This window comes from Tachyglossus aculeatus, chromosome X1 (genome assembly GCF_015852505.1).
Source record: "Tachyglossus aculeatus isolate mTacAcu1 chromosome X1, mTacAcu1.pri, whole genome shotgun sequence".
Taxonomy (NCBI): domain Eukaryota; kingdom Metazoa; phylum Chordata; class Mammalia; order Monotremata; family Tachyglossidae; genus Tachyglossus; species Tachyglossus aculeatus.
Genome location: NC_052101.1, coordinates 101,682,026 through 101,700,595, shown reverse-complemented (window position 1 = coordinate 101,700,595; position 18,570 = coordinate 101,682,026). Strand labels below are relative to the sequence as shown.

The 18,570-nt window shown below is 44.5% G+C and overlaps 1 protein-coding gene across 5 annotated transcripts in view; it reads left to right on the top strand.

Annotated features, from left to right (window-relative positions):
- The window catches only part of ITPR1 (inositol 1,4,5-trisphosphate receptor type 1), a 346,510-nt gene that overhangs the window by 134,711 nt on the left and 193,229 nt on the right, over positions 1 to 18,570 (top strand). For all 5 annotated transcript variants that reach the window (XM_038772880.1, XM_038772879.1, XM_038772878.1 and 2 more), the window contains 3 exons: positions 7,162 to 7,316; positions 13,374 to 13,473; positions 13,924 to 14,084. In XM_038772880.1, coding sequence (XP_038628808.1) covers positions 7,162 to 7,316; positions 13,374 to 13,473; positions 13,924 to 14,084 — 416 coding nt within the window. The remainder of the gene's footprint in view (positions 1 to 7,161; positions 7,317 to 13,373; positions 13,474 to 13,923; positions 14,085 to 18,570) is intronic.

Below are 18,570 nucleotides of genomic sequence, written 5' to 3'. Positions count from 1 at the left end.
GTCACTTCACCAGAAAACCTGGGGGAGAAGAATGAAGGGGAAGAACACAGATTGATCTTAGCTTCTTAACATTCAGCTCTTGTCAAAGTTTGATGAAGGAAAAAGTTAAGAACTAATGACTAGAGTGAGGATTTGGGGACGTGGGTATATTTCATTTATCCTTGCTGTATCTTCCTCTGTTAGCATCTATTGAATTAACATATTATTATCGTATTGTCGTTACCTGTTCTCCTTCCTACTTAAACTGTGAGCCCCGTGTGGGACAGGGACTGCTTCCGGCCTGATGATCTTATGTCTACCCCAGCAGTAAGTATAGGCTTGGCACGTCATAAGCACTTAGCAAATATTAATATTGTTAGTAGTAGTATTATTATTAACACAATCAGTGATGTTGCTCGGTTGGTTAAGAGGAGCCCTGCATGCTTAAGAATTTTGGGACCCGTCTGCTTCCTGCTGCTCTGAGCCAGGGAGGGAGCCTAACTCGGGAAGCTTTTGTAGGCGCAGCATACGGCGCTGAAGAGAGGTCTAGCCGTGGGAATTTGGGGAGAGATTGGTGGGTGCTAACAGGCTAGTTCTCTCACCAGCCACCCTGCCTTTCCTCCTGGCCAGCTCCCCTTAAGCTTCCTTTCTCTGCTGCTGCCCACTCTGTGGTTACTTCTGCCTCTCCATATCTCCTTTAATCACCTGCCTGGCCACCGCTTCCCTACTGCAGTACCATTCATCTTCTCATGCCACAGCTCCGGTGATAACCCTTCCTCCCCCTACCGTCTTCCTTTTCATTCTTTCTGGCCACTCATTTGTACCAAGCCCTGTCATTTGTTGGGGTCATTCACTAGTTGACCATCGGAAGCTGGCTGTACTTGGATGGAGGGCGGGATCATCTGTACCCAAAATTCTATGACTGTAACAAATGAGGTCATTGAAAAGTACATATTGGTTCACGAGAAGAGATGTACCCTTGGAAAAAGGTCAGTAAAAAACTGTGCTCTACCAATTGGAACTTCAGATGACCTCCATACCAAGGTCCTCTTAACTGATTGTAAACTGCTTCCTCACAAGGGATCATTGTTTGATGTCTCTCCTTGGTTGGCAGCTCTTCCTGAATATTGGCATAGATCTCTGTTCATTCTGCCTTAGCTTTTAGGCAAAGCAGTCAATTCTGGGAAAGGGACTGTGTCCAACTAATTAATTTATAGCTATCCCAGTGCTTAGAACAGTGTTTGACACGTAACGAATACCATAGCAAAAACAAAAATCCCTTTGCCCAGTGGCCTCTGTTCCCTGGGGTTTCCGATGTATGCTGCAGTATTCTGCTAATCGATTAGAAACTTCTTGTTAGAGGGAGAGAACTGTCTATTTCCTAATCTGATCAGCAAACAGTACTTGGAGTGTAAGTAAAACCAAGTTCGGTACCCCCTGAGTTCAATCTGCAGGGGGTTCCAGAGGGACTTTGCTTCAGTCAATCAATCAGTCAATCAATCGATCGTATTTATTGAGCACTTACTGTGTGCAGAGCACTGTACTAAGCGCTTGGGAAGTACAAGTTGGCAACATATAGAGACAGTCCCTACCCAACAGTGGGCTCACAGTCTAAAAGGGGGAGACAGAGAACAAAACCAAACATACTAACAAAATAAAATAAATAGAATAGATATGTACAAGTAAAATAAATAGAGTAATAAATCTGTACAAACATATATACATATATACAGGTGTTGTGGGAAAGGGAAGGAGGTTAGATGGGGGGGATGGAGAGGGGGACGAGGGGGAGAGGAAGAAGGGGCTCAGTCTGGGAAGGCCTCCTGGAGGAGGTGAGCTCTCAGTAGGGCCTTGAAGGGAGGAAGAGAGCTAGCTTGGCTGATGGGCAGAGGGAGGGCATTCCAGGCCCAGGGGATGACGTGGGCCGGGGGTCGACGGCGGGACAGGCGAGAACGAGGCACGGTGAGGAGATTAACGGCAGAGGAGCGGAGGGTGCGGGGTGGGCTGTAGAAGGAGAGAAGGGAGGTGAGGTAGGAGGGGGCAAGGTGATGGACAGCCTTGAAGTCGAGGGTGAGGAGTTTCTGCCTGATGCGCAGATAGATTGGTAGCCACTGGAGATTTTTGAGGAGGGGAGTAACATGCCCAGAGCGTTTCTGGACAAAGACAATCCGGGCAGCAGCATGAAGTATGGATTGAAGTGGGGAGAGACACGAGGATGGGAGATCAGAGAGAAGGCTGATGCAGTAGTCCAGACGGGATAGGATGAGAGCTTGAACGAGTAGGGTAGCGGTTTGGTTGGAGAGGAAAGGGCGGATCTTGGCAATGTTGCGGAGCTGAGACCGGCAGGTTTTGGTGACGGCTTGGATGTGAGGGGTGAATGAGAGAGTGGAGTCGAGGATGACACCAAGGTTGCGGGCTTGTGAGACGGGAAGGATGGTAGTGCCGTCAACAGAGATGGGAAAGTCAGGGAGAGGGCAGGGTTTGGGAGGGAAGACAAGGAGTTCAGTCTTGGACATGTTGAGTTTTAGGTGGCGGGCAGACATCCAGATGGAGATGTCCTGAAGGCAGGAGGAGATGCGAGCCTGGAGAGAGGGGGAGAGAGCAGGGGCAGAGATGTAGATCTGGGTGTCATCAGCATAGAGATGATAGTTGAAGCCCTGGGAGCGAATAAGGTCACCAAGGGAGTGAGTGTAGATCGAGAACAGAAGGGGACCAAGCCCTGAACCTTGGGGAACCCCTACAGTAAGGGGGTGGGGGAGGGAGGAGGAGCCTGCAAAAGAGACTGAGAATGAATGACCGGAGAGATAAGAGGAGAACCAGGAGAGGACGGAGTCTGTGAAGCCAAGGTCGGAGTCTGTGAAGCCAAGGTCGGATAGCGTGTTGAGGAGAAGGGGGTGGTCCACAGGGTTGAAGGCAGCTGAGAGATCGAGGAGGATTAGGATAGAGTATGAGCCGTTGGATTTGGCAAGCAGGAGGACATTGGTGACCTTTGAGAGGGCAGTTTCCGTGGAATGTAGGGGACGGAAGCCAGACTGGAGGGGGTCGAGGAGAGAGTTGGTGTTGAGGAATTCGAGGCAGCGTGTGTGGACAACTCGTTCAAGGAGTTTGGAAAGGAATGGTAGGAGGGATATGGGGTGATAACTAGAAGGCGAGGACCTTCTCACAGTCCTTTGTGTGATTATGCACAGCCCCCTGCTGGGCACCCTTGAGTATTTCGATTATCAGCCTCAATTTAAGGCCGTCTCCCAGTCCCTCTTTTGCTAGATAATAAAGCTTGTACTCTATTTTGAAATGATATAGAATGGCTTGGAATGATCTCAGAAATTTCAGTATGAATAAGAAAATTGAGTTAGTTTGCCCGCTACCATGAAAATAGGTTGGGTTTTCAAGTCAAATTTGAGGAAGAAAGCTCTGTCTTGGAGGACAGGAAAAAGATCTTGGAAAATGAAAAAATAGGTATTTGCTTATAAATTTCTGTACCAACAGAGCACTCCTGTGACAAATGTTGAGTTTTATCCTTATCTATTGGGGTATGTGTACCAGTTGTTATTCGACTCACTGCATCAAAAGATTTATCCCTGTATTTATCCTTGTATCATCATAAAATTTCTCCAAGATCTTCAGAGTGTTGAAAGGATGATTCAGTACTAACCTAAGGACTTTTGAATTTTAAATCGTAAATCTTCCCAACAATGTAGGATAGCTGACATTTGTGTAACCAGCCAATTCTGAAACAGCAAGAAGGAGGTATCTACTTTAAAATTTCAAATTCAGCCCTAGGAGATTGGGCATCTAGCTAACCTGTTGAAAACTACCGTTTATTTCTATAGTTTATAAGATGAATGTTACTATAAAATAGCTCTTGTATGAGTGATACACTCTAAATTTTAGTAAATCTTTCCGTAGTGACTTTCTGATCATTTATATTGACTTCCTTCGAGCCAGTATCCTTTTGAAAGTTGATTAATTTTTCCTTTGGTCCAAACCCTAGAGCTGTGTAACTTGAAATCAGTAAATGGTAATATATGTTGCAGCTGTGATGTGCTGACTTTGTGCAGAAAGGTAAACTCATTCTGGGGAAATATTTAAAAGTTTTGAGGTCTTCCGCAAAAAGATCATGTAGTACTCAACATAGTACTGGACACTTTTTTCTTTCCTAATGATTCTGTTTCATTAAGGCAAACAGTGACTCTGAAGATTGAGGCGTTTTATTTTTTTTAGATAATGAGGGATAGAGTGACTATTAATTAGCCTTCATCCAGAGGGCCTGACCATGAACTTTGGAGTCTGATGAAGAAGCCGCAGCAAGACAGTTAGCAGAGGTGGAGGAAAATGAGTGCAGACTAGTCAAAGCAGGTTGTGATCATGCTCTCTTGAATTAGCATCTTTGGTGCTGAGGTTACTGATGATGAAGGATACTGAAAAAAATCCTTGTTGTTTAGACAGCCTGAGTTATTCCTCTGGAGGGAAAAGTTGCACTTGAGCAATGACTCATTGCAGTTGCTGCTAGTCAGGGGAAAAACTAGCCTGATTTGTCATCCTGGTGAGTTTGCTTCTAGCCTATTATTGGTGCTTAACAGGATTCAAAGAGTGCAAGATTGATTGTATTTAGGTGTCATAAAACTTACTTGTAGGGTCACTTTGAGTGCAGTGATGTTACTTTGATTTCCCTCTTCTCAGCAGTAATTCTTTGTTGCATAATTCTTTGAAGTCAAGTGAAATGCAATTCAACAGTTTGCTTTCACTGCAGTTTGCATTTCCCTGTATGAAGACACTTACAGGCTTCTGTGGTTCAAATGTCCTTAGTGAGTATTTTCCACCAAGAACCGAATCAAGGGGGAATGGGTACACTACTTAAAAACAAAGAAGAGTGTGTCTTTCCTCCTGACGTTATGCCTCTTTCTTCTTTCTGCATAGCAGTTGTTAGCCACCTTCCTGAGAGAACAATGTAGTCTATAAGTTTGGTAATATAGAGAGATAATAAAATTAGGTGAGGTTTGGATCTCCTTTTGTTTTCCCAAGCAATCTGGTAATACTTTGAAATTATTCACGCATCGTTCATTGCTTTCCCCTGTCAGAGCCTCTCGAGAGTTAAACGCTGGAGGATATGCCTTATTAATTTTGCTCTAGTGATTACTTACAGTTAAGCACTAGGGGCACTTGTCAACCACCTGTTGAAAAGAAGAAAAAGAAAACCCTGAGGGGATTATTAGTTTCAGTCCCAGTGGTTTTCTTTACTATTTCACCACGAGGTGGCAAGAGTAGACTGCATATCAAAGAAGAACATCCCATTGGCTCAGCCATGTATCTTAAAAATAAAGATGATTTTATTTGCACCGCACAAGCGTATCCAGACCCATACCCATTGCCTACTGCGGTAGGAATCATCCTGTGGACTCTCTACATGACTTTTTGATGCTTTAGTTATAAACTCTGTGTTTATTGCCCTGATTCCTCAGTTAACGTTCTTGGTCTGATTTGAGGAACACTCTGCAGATGGCTTTGATTTTAGGAGACCTGTCACATCCTTGTAATGGTTATTTTATTTGTTTATGTGCTTCCAGTTGTTAAAATCCATTGTGCTTAGGCATAGGTTGACTCTCTTGCCCATGTTTAAGATGTTCTGCTTCCTGCCTCGACTGCCATCGAAAACACCACTTCACTTAAAATCTTAGGTCATCTAGTCTCGCCCCTACCTTTAGGACAGATAGGCCTCTGCCTTCTAAGCTCTTCCAGAAAGGAGTTTTCACAACATCTCTTGTTTACCAGTCCGAGTGTTTAATATCTCACTGGCAGAAAGTTCTTCTTTCTTTCTAACCCCAGATCATGTTAGAGTTGAAGTCAGTTGCATCTGATTCTGTCCTTCCTGGAGATGGTCACATCTCTTGAGAATTTTTTTCCTTCTAATCAATAACAGACATAGACATTTATTCACGCCTAGACCAGAGGAGGCCACCCTATCCTGACATCTTATCTCAGGAACAATGAGAGCAACTGGAGTCAGGAGTTGGAGCAGGGTCTCCTGGTGGTGTTGTCTACACCTTTCTGACTCTCTTTTGTGGGGCACTCCTGGAGTCAAGAATAATGGACTGTCCGGGGGGTGACTAGTCTGAGGGGGCAACCACAAAGTTGACTGTCTTAGGCCCACACCTTGTTGGCCTGATGGAAAAATCAGCCACTGCCTCCAATGCCTGACTTTCTCGATTTTATATTTTTTTAGTTCACAAACCTGATGATCTCTTTCAGCCACTGAGTGCATTAGTACTGGTAAAAACCGTGACTTAAGGTTGTTTTTTCTTAATGCAGAATAGAGATGGAATAACCTGCTTTTAAATCCCAGTGCTAACTTCCCACCTGTGGGCTCCAGCATCCACAAAAGCAGGGGCGTAGGAGATTGGTTGAGGTGGGAGCTTGAGGGGAATGATTGTGATTCCAGTGACTGTGAGAGATGTAGTCAATATCAGGTTCTGGCACTTCTAGTCTAAATGTGCATAGGTGGAATTCAGACTTCTCGGTTCAGAAACGTGTCAGGTACTGTCCCCTTTCAGGGATGCCAGAGTAATGACCCGTTTTGAGTTTCTTCCTGGTACATCGCTTGGGTCTCTGCAAGTTATAGCTTTACCTCCTTCCCCCAGGTACCTACCGCTTTGCTTCATGTGGTCCTTCACCAAGGCTTTTCTCAATGCACTCCCTCAGTCCAGCTGGCTAGTGGCACACTAAAAATAATTGCAAACTGCATGGAGTTTGATAAACCCTTAGCTCCAGAAATTGGCTCCAGTTCAGTGTGGCTAGTTACTTGGCCACTTTTAGCAAAGGCCTCCTATCAATTAGACTTTCCTGGTTTCTGGATTATTTTTTCTGGTCTGTGGGGCTACGTTTACACTTTACTTTATCATTCATCATTGCAGCCGTGAAAGCACTGTGGAAATATTTTCATGGAAATAATATTGCTGTAATTCAAAGTTGCCTCAGCTGTGGCATCGTCAGGCAGATGCAGATGTTTTCTTGGCTAACGGGGCTAATTGTCGGTTTTATGACTGTTCCGAACCAGAAGCATAGTTTCTGGCGGTTCTTGACATTTGAAATAACTTCTCTTTTTGCCCATACACTTTGGAATGCGTTTATTGAATGTAGCACTTGGCAAACAATTTCTTTGACTCTGTGATGGATTTTCCTCCTCAGATGGACTCCGATCAGGATGCATCCAGAAGCAGGTTGCGAAATGCACAGGAGAAGATGGTGTACTCTCTGGTATCTGTGCCTGAAGGAAACGATATCTCCTCCATCTTTGAGCTGGATCCTACCACTTTGCGTGGGGGTGATAGCCTTGTCCCAAGGTATGACATGAAAACATTCTTCTTGAGGGTGAGTCCTTTATTGTGGCCTTTAGGTAGTTAAGTAGCCTAGTAAAGCTACTCTGAAACCATCAGTGCGGTTACTTAGGAGCTCAGGAAAGGTGTGAGATTGGTCTTCTCACCTAGAGGAAGATCCATGGGCCCTGAGCCTACACCTTAGATGCCTCATTTAAATAGGAGTGTGAGATCTCACAGAGATATTCCGATTCACGGCCACAGACTGCACCTGCTACCCCTGCCAGCCATCTCTCGATGCGTGCTTTTGGCTTCAGAGGGGACGGGGCCAGCAAGTGAGGATGGCTCAGTGCAACCCATCGTCACTAATGGAAAAACAAATCAAGTGCATGTCCTGCTGCCAGTAGGATATACTTTTCCCCTCCACCAACAATAAAGCCATGTTTAAAAAATAGCCAGCCCCATTCTAGTCTCTTGTTAACGAAGAGACAATAGTGCCATTTGACAACACCCTTGGGGTCTGAACAGCCCTGTTCAGGGCTTAGGGATGCAATGGCAAAGGGCCAGAAAAGATGGCCTCTAATATTTCCTGGGCCCAGTGTGGAAGAGATTCTCTCTTAATGGCACTTACACACGGATGCTATCTCACCGTCAACAGCGTCATCTTCAAATGGAAAGGACAGCTCTCTCTCTCTTTATGTATATACATGTGTGTGTGTGTGTGTGTGTGTGTGTGTGTGTGTGTGTGTGTGTGTGTGAGAGAGAGAGAGAGAGAGAGAGAGAGAGAGAGAGAGAGAGAGAGAGAGAGAGAGAGAGAGAGAGAAAGGCTATCCAAGCCAGGTTATTTCTTCACAGCTTTCGGGAATTTCCTGTGGGCAAACAAATGAAACTCCATTGAGTTGAACTGTCCTAATCTTTCCAGTCTTCAGCATTGTCTTCTTACTTGCCTCTCCCCCGAGAGATATTGTTGGAAAAGTCAAGGAAGAGTGGAAAAGGAGTCATCTCAGAAATGTTCAAATGGCATTTCAGACTGCCAGATGGCAGATGAAGATTGAAGAATTAACCAACTGCATGTTGCTACTTTATTGTACACTGATTACTCTTGTTGCCAACTAAAAAAAGCCTCTCGGGGAAGTAGCTAGGGTGTTAGAAATATTGGCCCTAACAGCTTTGCTTTTCTTGGTTTTAAAAAAAATCCATCTCTTCTAATTCTTCAGTTTCTCATCTGGATGATTCAGATGGGTAATTCATAGACCTTTCACCTTTTTGATAGTTCTCCATGTGTGACTGATCTCCTAAACAGACTCAGCAATCCTAGGTTTAACTTTCACCTCACAACTTGACCCAGTTGCTATTTTCAACCTGTGCAAAACCTCTTATCTGGGAATGAGGTGGTATTGGGTGTTGGGATTGAATGTGCATTTGCAGTATTAGAGAAGCAAAAATCCCCATACCTGCCTGTTTGTCCTAAGTGCTATCCAGGCTTTCCTTGGGCACTAAACCTGGAAAAATGTTTTCAAAAGAGAAATATTTCCTCCATTATGAATTAAAAAGGAAAATTTAGATTTTTTTTAAATCAAGTTTCCATTGCCCATCTTTGAGAAATCTGTAGAGAGCCTTTGTTGCACATTGGTATATTGAATCCTTAGTGCTATTATGGTATATGATATAATTCTCCTAAAGGGCAGATCCTCACGTGCCTTGGGCAGGCGGTCCCTGGGTGCTTTCCCACTTCTCTGCTTATCTGCTGTCACTGACATCATGATGAAGCCAGTAGGGAGAATTAGAATCTCTGTAGTGAGACTAGTTTGGGGAAACTCTCCCCTGTGCTTTCATTGTTTTCTGAAGTGAGTTGGATGATGCCCCCTGAGAGGTCTGTGCTTGGGCCCTTTTTGACATTGCTGTCAGATTTGTGTTCCTGGACACGTGTCCCCCTCTCTTGTGACCACCGCCACTGTGACTCTCACGTGAGGGAGGTGGTGACACTGGTATGGGGTGGATGAAAAGGAGGGGACATACTATGATAAGTACCTGTGCTCCCCCTCCCTCTGCCACCCTCACACTCTTCTTCACATGCATTATTCCCCTCCTCTACTCAGAAGCAAAGGTGAGTGCCATGACATACCCCCAAGGGTATATAGTAAGGATATATTCTCAGCAAGGTTGTGCTCCCAGATGAGAAGAGCTAGGCAGTGTTGGCTTTTTAAAACTGTAAAATGCTTACTTGATCTAATACGTTCACTAGATGTAGATCAATCAAGTTCTGTATTGAATTGATGACGAGCTACCCTTTCTTATGTCTGAGACTTGTGCAGCAGGTGGAGTTTCTCTGAGCTTCTGTGTCCAATGGAGGTTCTTTGTGGGAAACATTTCCTGGATTATCCAGCTGGTTGTTAATTCACTGCTTGTACTAGGAGTTATTAGGAGACCTATCACTGGTCGTGTGGTTTCACAAGAATATCCTTCAGCTTGTTTGTCCTGGCTGGATGTGTACAAAACCTCTTCGAGTGTGAGCTCCTTGTGGGCAGGGAACAAACATGTCTACCAAATCTGCTGTAGTGTATTCTCCCAAGCACTTAGTACAGTTCTCTGCACAAGAGTAAGTGCTCAAAAAGTATGCTTGATTGATTGATTAGCTGGAAGCAGAAAGGTCATTGTAAAGTACCAGTGGTGCAAAATCATGTTTGCCAGTCCTGGAAGTTAACATTAATTAACTACCTGGGTAATTATGTCATTGCTCCCTCTCTCTCATGTTGGTTCCCATGAGAAAAAGTGCTGACATTGAGGAAAACTAGCCAAGTGGAGAACTTGTAAACACCCTTAAATTGTAAATAGCGAGAGCCTTTTTTGTAATAGGCACTTAGAAATTAAATTGCTTAATAGGGCTGAAGTGACATGGATAATCCCAAATGTCCAGATAAGATAAACAAGGAATAGAAATTGTTGCTCACATAGAATAGATTAAGCAAATGCTTTGTGAACTTCTCCAGACTACTCTTGTCCAATTGCAGTATGTAGTGATGTGGACTAGGGATTTAACTGAGCCAACCAAATCCCTCATCCCTTTTGATTTAATTGGAATTTGAGCCAGTTCTCTCTTGGATGACCATTCATTTAAAAAGAGACCTACAGGCCTTAACTGCTTTGGAGATTATGAAATGAACCTAAATGACTCAGAAGAAATCTTTTCAAGCTTGTATTGAATATCCTGTTGTGCAAAAAAAAACCCTCACAAAAACAAAATAATCATAGAGTATACCTTGTTTCTGAAGCTATTTCTTATTACCAGAAGGCTCAGGGGTCTTTCTACAGACCCAGTTACATGATCTGAGTGGCTGGTTAAGGAGTGTAGAAGATCTGTAGGACTGGTGATGTTTTCACAAAATGGCTTGATGTGACTGAGGGGGAGATTTAATCCATTCGTGAGATTTATCATTCAATCAACAGTGTTTATTGAATGTCCACTGGGAGAAGAGCAATGTACTGGATGCTGTTTTGAAGTATAGTCATCTGAGTTAAGTGGGCTGCCTAATTATCTTGTGAGCAATTGACCACAGACACATGGCACTTCATTAGGTTCTATTTCTTTCATATACCAACTCTGTTCTCTCCCAAGTGCTCAGTGCAGTGCTCTGCACACAGTAAGTGCTCAATAAATACCATTGCTTGATATACACCATCTGTATATCTGGCTATACATATAGAGAGAGCTGTCCTCGTTTTCAAAGATGATGATGCTACTGACGGTGAAATCCGATCCATGCTTGTGGGTGTGGCTGCAAAGACCAATGTTTGACCAACTGCCAATTCCACATCATGTGCACATAAAAATAGTCCCGGGCGGCACTGATGTGTTTGCTGCACAGAGGGTCTGTCTCTGTTTTCGAGACTGTGTCTTGGAATCCTGATCTTTGTGAAATCTCCACTCAAGGATAGCAATCCCTCTCCCGATTGCTGCCTGACAGGCTGGACTGTCAGTTGCAGTGATGTCACGGAAGTCTACTTCACTATTATGTCCCTTAAGGTTGTGTTTCACTGTATCTTTTAAAAGTGTGTTCGTTTCCCCTTGCTTACATGTAACCCCTTTCAGTTCACCAAAAAGCAGGCGCTTGGGTATCCTGCTACTGTCCATTCTCCTCACCTGCCCCACCCCTGAAGCTATAGTTCTCGGAGCATTGATTGCTTCAGGGCTGGTGCCCTGATTTTATCCCAGGATCTCATTGGTAATTTTGGGTGTCATTTGATGTTGGGTGAGACTCTTGGGTGAAACTGATAAAACTGTTCGAGGCTGAATGTATAGTCCTTAGTAAGTCCGAGTTTTACAACTATGTAGAAGGTTGGACACCACTACAACTTTATAGACCTTCAACTTGGTACGAAGTTCGATGTCCCATAGCCATTAAAATCTAGCAATCTTCCAACAGCCTTGCTGGCATTTTTTTTCCTGCTTTCAAATTTATTTACCTGTGCACTGTTGGATAGTGTACTGAGAATGTAGCAGAATTTGGTGACAGCTTGGAGTTGTTTTGCTGATGAAAATCTTTGGCCATGTGTAGGACTTCCTGGTAGCAGGCTGGAACCTAACCTCAGCTATTTTCAGTTTCCTTGTCAATCCATTAGCCATGTGTTGATTCTTCAAAGGCATTCCCTTTCATTTGCATATCATCTTTTGTATGTGCATGCAGAGTAGTCACTAGCATACGGAAATTCCTGGATGACCTTTGAAGATGCTTTTTACCCTGTTGGGTTTTAAGGGTTCCTGGTGGATTGGAAACATATTCTAACTCCAGTTTCCAGATCCATCATTGTATCTTTAAGCATGGAGCCATAGAATGATTTAAATGGTCCTGGGCCTACCGTGGCACCCTGCTTCACTCCAGCAGTGATGGAGAAAGGATCAAACTGTGCTTCTTCAGTTCTGACTTACTGCTTAAGGATTTTGATGAATTTCTCAGGACAGCCAGTTTTGCTAGATTTGTTAGAGCCCTGGTTTTTCAATGATGCCACATGCTTTATCTTGAGGTCTATGAAAACAGTACAGTAGTCTTAGTGTTGCTCTCCCTGTGGCATTTTTCCTGTATCTGTTGGGCTGCAATGCATGTGTCTGCTGTACGTACGGTCTGAAGTCGGATTATGATTCAGGTAGTGTGTGTTTGAGTGTATTCTTCAGTAGCCTGCCTAGAAGTGTTTTGGCTAAACTCTTGCCTGTGATGGAAAGCTATGAGATGCCTGGCTAGTATCCCTAGTTAGCTATTTCATTTTTCCTTTTGAAGATGATGATCAGGGTAGTACCTTTGAAGTCCTGAGTTATTTTTTTAAGTGTTCCCTTTGGTTGATTGAAGAAAAACTTGTACAAATGTCTGAGGATTACATTCTCTTGTAGATTTCTGCAGGAATGCTATCTGATTCAGGTGTTTTACCAATCTTCATGGCTTTGACCGTAGTCATTACTTTTTCCTAAATTGGTGTTGGAAATAAGCCTTCCCATCTTGGCTGTTTTTCCATGATTCAAATGGCCTCCTCCTCAGCGCATGATCAGTGGATCATGGACTGTAGTGTCATCATTCGTGTAGGATTCCCTCTTTGTGCTAGTTTCATTCAGCAATGGTGGCGTAGTGTTCTTGGGGTTATATAGTTTAGTGATGAATAAAAGGTTTGTGGAGCTTTGCCACCACTGGTGGCACATGCTTCATTGTTTGCTCTGCATGTCCTCTCAGAGGTTTTTGTAGGCTTCCTTTTCGTTGAAATCATGATGAATTCCAGAGCGATGCACTTCTTGTTTTGCTGGGTTGATGTTTTTTATCTCGAGTCACTTTCATTGAACCTCCTTGTCATACTCATAGTCTTTATGGCTGCATGAATGGGTTTCGAAGAAACAGCTACACTCTCATCACATTGGTACGTGTAGCTGGGATTCCTCGTCTCAGTAGGCCTGCTGTGATATTTGTTGTCTAAAACGGAAGGACATATCCCCCTTCACGACTCGTTCCTCTTGGCAGTTGTAATGTTCCGAAAGCCTAAGGTTACAGACAAGTCACGTGCTATGAAAGCATTCCCACTCTTAACCTTTTTCATTTTCTTTAGGAATTCCTATGTCCGGCTTAGACACCTGTGTACTAATACTTGGGTCCATAGCACCAATATTCCCATTGACAAGGAAGAAGAGAAACCTGTGATGCTTAAAGTAAGTCCTGGAACTTGGCTGGCTGGACTTGTTTTGTGTTCCCTAATGAATGTGTTTCACTGTTTAAAGTGGGAAAGTACAATCCATCACGTTCTTGCTGCTATACGGAGTGTGAATACAGCAGCAACAGAGGCTTGAAATGAAACAGGGACTCCTGACATAATGAGACCTTTCAGTTTAATCCCATTTTGTCTGTTCTGAAGATTTGGGAACAATTCTTTGGGTTTTGATGACCAGCTGAAAAATGGATTGACCAGTGGAGATATTTGATTAAATAAATTTGCAGTCAGAGCCAAGGTTTTAGTTAATTTTGATTTGAAAACTATCATCCAGGATTGTGATTTACTTTTCTTTTTTGGATTTTGTTATGCTGTACCTTAAAGTTTACCGATTGGCTGTAACCTTATTCTCATGTCTACACATGCTAATTTTGAATATCTTAACTTTAAGATTGGCACCTCTCCTGTGAAAGAGGACAAGGAAGCTTTTGCTATAGTACCAGTTTCTCCTGCGGAAGTCCGGGACTTGGATTTTGCCAATGATGCGAGCAAAGTTTTGGGCTCCATTGCCGGAAAACTGGAAAAGGGGACGATTACCCAGAATGAAAGAAGGTAAGGATTGGAAAGCCAAGTGCTACAGCGTGTTTCTCTTGCTTAGATATTGCTTCATTTATTTTCACCTAGACATGCTGATTGGGAGGGCGCCTGCTCAACTGGAACACGTGAGCTTCCAGCTTCCTTGTGAGCAGCCCCTGAATCCTGCCGCCATTCAGGAGCAAAACAGAGCCACAGAAATTCTCTTCTCCCCATACCTGTTTAATTTTCCAGTTCTTACACTGTCCCAAATTCCAAATAGGGCAGGCAAGTAAAGGAACCAGGTTGTAGATAAGGTTGTTGTAGCAGCCAGTGTGGCTGCTTTCAACCAGGTGGCTCCCTCCCCTGCCCTCAACCCCCTTGAGAAATAATTTTCCAAAGTTAGTGCCTAAAGCTGTGATTTCCCAAAATCTCTGCAATGTTCAATATGATCCTCCACAGTATAACAGCACTACACTAGGAATGCTGTGATAAGTTGGGAGATGAAAAGAGGTTAGGAGGCAAGATGTTTTTGAGAAAACGACCTCGCTAAAGCAGATCTGCAAAATGAAAGGAAGAATTGCCGAGATGCAATACCTCTCAGTTACAAGTGCCATTCTCTCAAGGATTAGATGTATGGGCCTTGTCAACTCATCATTAGGCACCCTCTCCAGTTTGCATGAGGAATTAGAGCTGCTATAAAATGCTTTAGGGATGGTCTTCTAGAAGACCTTGGACCCAGGGGGTCCAGGCTCTGCCTCTTGCACCCGAAAGGGGTCTCCAAGGGGTGTGACGGTCCCTCTCCTGATTTCCTTTCTCCCCAATGGGAGACAAAACAGCAATCAGAAGGTTCTGCGGAGAACCTCAAAAGAAGCACTCCTAACGAGGTAAGTCCATCCTTCGACCCAAGGTAGGGGTTGGACCTAATCACCCCCTTCTCTCTCCACCATAGGAGATGGTGTACTCACACCCCTTTGATCAGCCTGCAAGGGTACTACAAGCCTCTATCTCTTGGTCTCCCACTCAGCTAGCGGGGTTGGGGAAGGGGAGCCATCGGTCTTCCAAAAGTTCCCCATCAAGCCCTGACTCTTGTCTGCTTGGGTCAGGGTCTCCCCTGACTCCCTGTCCATTTTGTGGCCCTTTGCCCTTTGGAAGGACTCTTCGTTGCTGGAGTCCATGGTCTGGGGTGGTATAAGCTGCCTGCTGGCAGATTGATTCCCTCCAACTGAGGGAGGCTTGAGCTCGGGGGTATGGGAGTCACCTTCCTTTAGCTATCACCCTACTTCACACCATCCTCCCCCTAACCCACACCGTTGACCCCTTGGCAGATGTTGGTTTCTGTCTGTCAAGGTGGGAGTCTCTTGCCTTTTCTTGCTACCCAGTAACTGGTCCAGCTGGAGAAAAGGTCTCATGGCTTTCAGTTCCAGCCAGGGCTTTCCTTTTTTTCCGTGGTAGCAGGCACAGCAGTCATTTTCCTTCTCTTGCTATTTCTTTGCATCTAGGCAGGACTGGAAGTGGAAACTCTGAGAAAGTGGGTTGGGGGAAAGGCTTCCCCTCACCTTGGGACCTGGGGGTCAAGTCTTAGTGACAGGGACCTTTGTAGGGAGGGTCCTCTGGGGAATAGCCTCCTTTGCTGGCTCTCCCTCTTTCCTGTCTACTAGCTGCCTACCTGCCCAAGCTAGGGGCCAAGGGCCAGCTTTTCAGTGCATTGGCAGCTGGCCTCCTCCTGCTCATAGGTGCCACGGCTTCAGCCCACAAGCCTGACGCTCACAGATATTGTTGTGAGGGTCAAAGCTTTCCAAGGAACAGGTAAAGTAGGGCAAGCATTACATGAACTGTGCCATACTTCTGGAATCTGAAGTACCTGCCACCAGTGGGAACCCCAGATGAAGCAAGCTGCTCTACACCAACCAGAGCACCAGCTGAATCCACTCCAGGTCCCCCCAACCCGGCCCTACGCTTAACCTCTACTTACAATACTTCAGCGGACTTCCCCACACTGGCATTGATCCCTGGTCCGTCGGTTGGCAGAACCACCTTGAGGACTTAATTTTCACAATGGCACCGCAACAGGCTCCAGTGCCTCTACTGCTTTCAGCTTTCTATGTTCCATCAAGTGGGATAGGTGGAGCCCCAAGTCATAGGAGACCACCACATCCTCCGGAACATCATGCCACAAGAGATACAGAAAGGACTCCAGATCTTCTTCCCTCATCGAGCGACAAATTGGAGAGGACCACACATGAGCAGGCTAGCTTTGTGGAGATCCTGGAGAAGGATGGAGGGAATTGGATCTCAAGAAGGGTGACTGTCACATTACTCTTCCTTGCATCGTGTTGCCACCATCAGCAGCAGTATTTATTGAGCACCTAGTATGTACCAAGCACCGTGCTCGGTGTTGGAGAAGATACAAAACAAGTAGAAGACATAGTTTTTGCCCTTGAAGAGTTTACAATCTAATGGGGGAGACAAATGACTGCATATACAAAACATACAAACAGGTCAAATAGTGCAAGTACAGATAGAAATGATTATAGCAAATTTAGGCAATTAAGTAAATAACCAATGAAGGAGACAGAGTGTTGGACTAGATTGACCATTGGTCTGATCCAGTAATGGCATAGCATATGTTTTTTCCTTAAGAGGGAGTCCTCAAGAGGCTACCTGTTCACCGAAGCCGAGAAGCAGGAATCTGACATCCTTCCCCAAAATGCCCAAGCTGGTGACTCCAGACCCCCTCAACATGAGGAAATCTTACGTGACAGCATTTGGGAAACCTAATCTCCAGCCCTCTCTAAAGGTTGAGATAAGCCATAAGTCAGTGAAGTTTCTGAAAACACCAGATTTGTCAAAGACTCAATGCAGAGCAAGTGGAAATCTAACCCTCAGTCTCTAATTTCAGGGCTCGACTTTCTGACTAAAACTGTAGACCAGTCTCTGCACTGCAGCGAACCATGCCAAATGCAAGAGGTCAAAGTCTCCTATTGCCCAGCCTGTTTAACCCCCATTCCAACAAAGACTGTGGGTCAAAGCAAAATCACCTGGCTAAAGCCCCTCCGCCCCCAGCAACAGGCTCCCTGTTCGCTCAAGCATTAAAGTGGACTAGATTTAGGAGCCTTTTGATGCCTCAGGTACTAGAAGAGCTCTATGGTATCAGTTCTCAAGGTGAGGTACAAGTTCTGCCTGAGCCTAGCTGTCTTCCCTAAAACATCACAATCTAGCAGCAAAGACATAATGTTCCAATAAGAGCAGACCAGTGGATAGACCACCAGGAGACTCCATCATAAAAGGGTTGCCTGTACCATCCTCATGGGAGAGAGGACCTTGCTAAAGAAGAGAGCTGTGTCCAGAAAGGAAACAAATAAGTGCTTCTATGTGTGCTTTACCGTTGTACCCTGAAAATTGGTGGACCTGAAGGAGATCATTCTTCTATAAAAGGTCTCCCTAAGTAACGTCTTCTGTCTCGTACTGTTGGGGGCTAGGTACCCTGCACATCAAGGACATTATAATTCTGCATCCCCCAAAATCTTTAGGGATACCACTGTTGACAGTTGGGGGTCATTCAGGTTAGTGTCAGCCCTTTGAATTTTTGTTTAATGCTTGATTTCTCTAATAGTCTGGCTCAGAAACTCTCCCACTGAGCAGAAATAACAAAACACATTCTTCTGCTCCCTAAATTTATCAACTGACTCTGGTAGTGAGGGCTTCAGCAAGACAGATCAATGAGTTGCAGGCTTTAGTTTTCTACCCTTCTTTGAGTACATGCTGGTTTCCTCCTCAAAACGACAACTACTTAGAATGTGAACCTCAAGTGGGATCAAGACTGTGTCCAACCTGATTAACTTTAATCTGCCCCAGCATTCAAACAGCGCTTGAAACATAGTAAGTGCTTAACAAATACCACGGTGACTAAATTTCACATAAACCCGGGCACTGCATGGTGGTGGCAGGGAGGCAGCATGGCATATCCATCATGCCCAGAGGCCACAAAGCTATGACCTGGACAGTGTAAATACAAAGTTTTAGGTCCTCTCATTTGTATTAGTCATATTTTACTGGTACAAAACAATCAGTGGTATTTTTTGAGCATTTATTGTGTGTAGAGCACTGCTAAACTCATGGGAGAACAGTACAGTAGAGTAGGGGGTCATTTTGCAGGTAAATATTGCAGGCTAGAGAAGGTACGACTATTCATTATACCGGTAACTCTCTCAGGCTAGTGAAGGTATGACTATTCAGAAATGTGGCATGTCAGAGGTGCATTCCTCAGCAATTAAAAACCATTTCCAGGATAAATTTGCTCTCCAGGTGAGATATGAACCCTGCCTATGCCTAGCTGTCCTCCCAAAAGATCATGCTCTAAGGGAAAGATGTGATGTTCAGGCAGGAGCATGTTTCTTTCCTGTTTCCAGCAGTGTTCTCAGTTGCATCAGAGTCAGATCCATAGCATTCTCACAAATGTGGGTAGGCCACAGGAGGATCAGAATGCACCTCTTTTGACTAGAGGAATACAGCTCTTTATCTT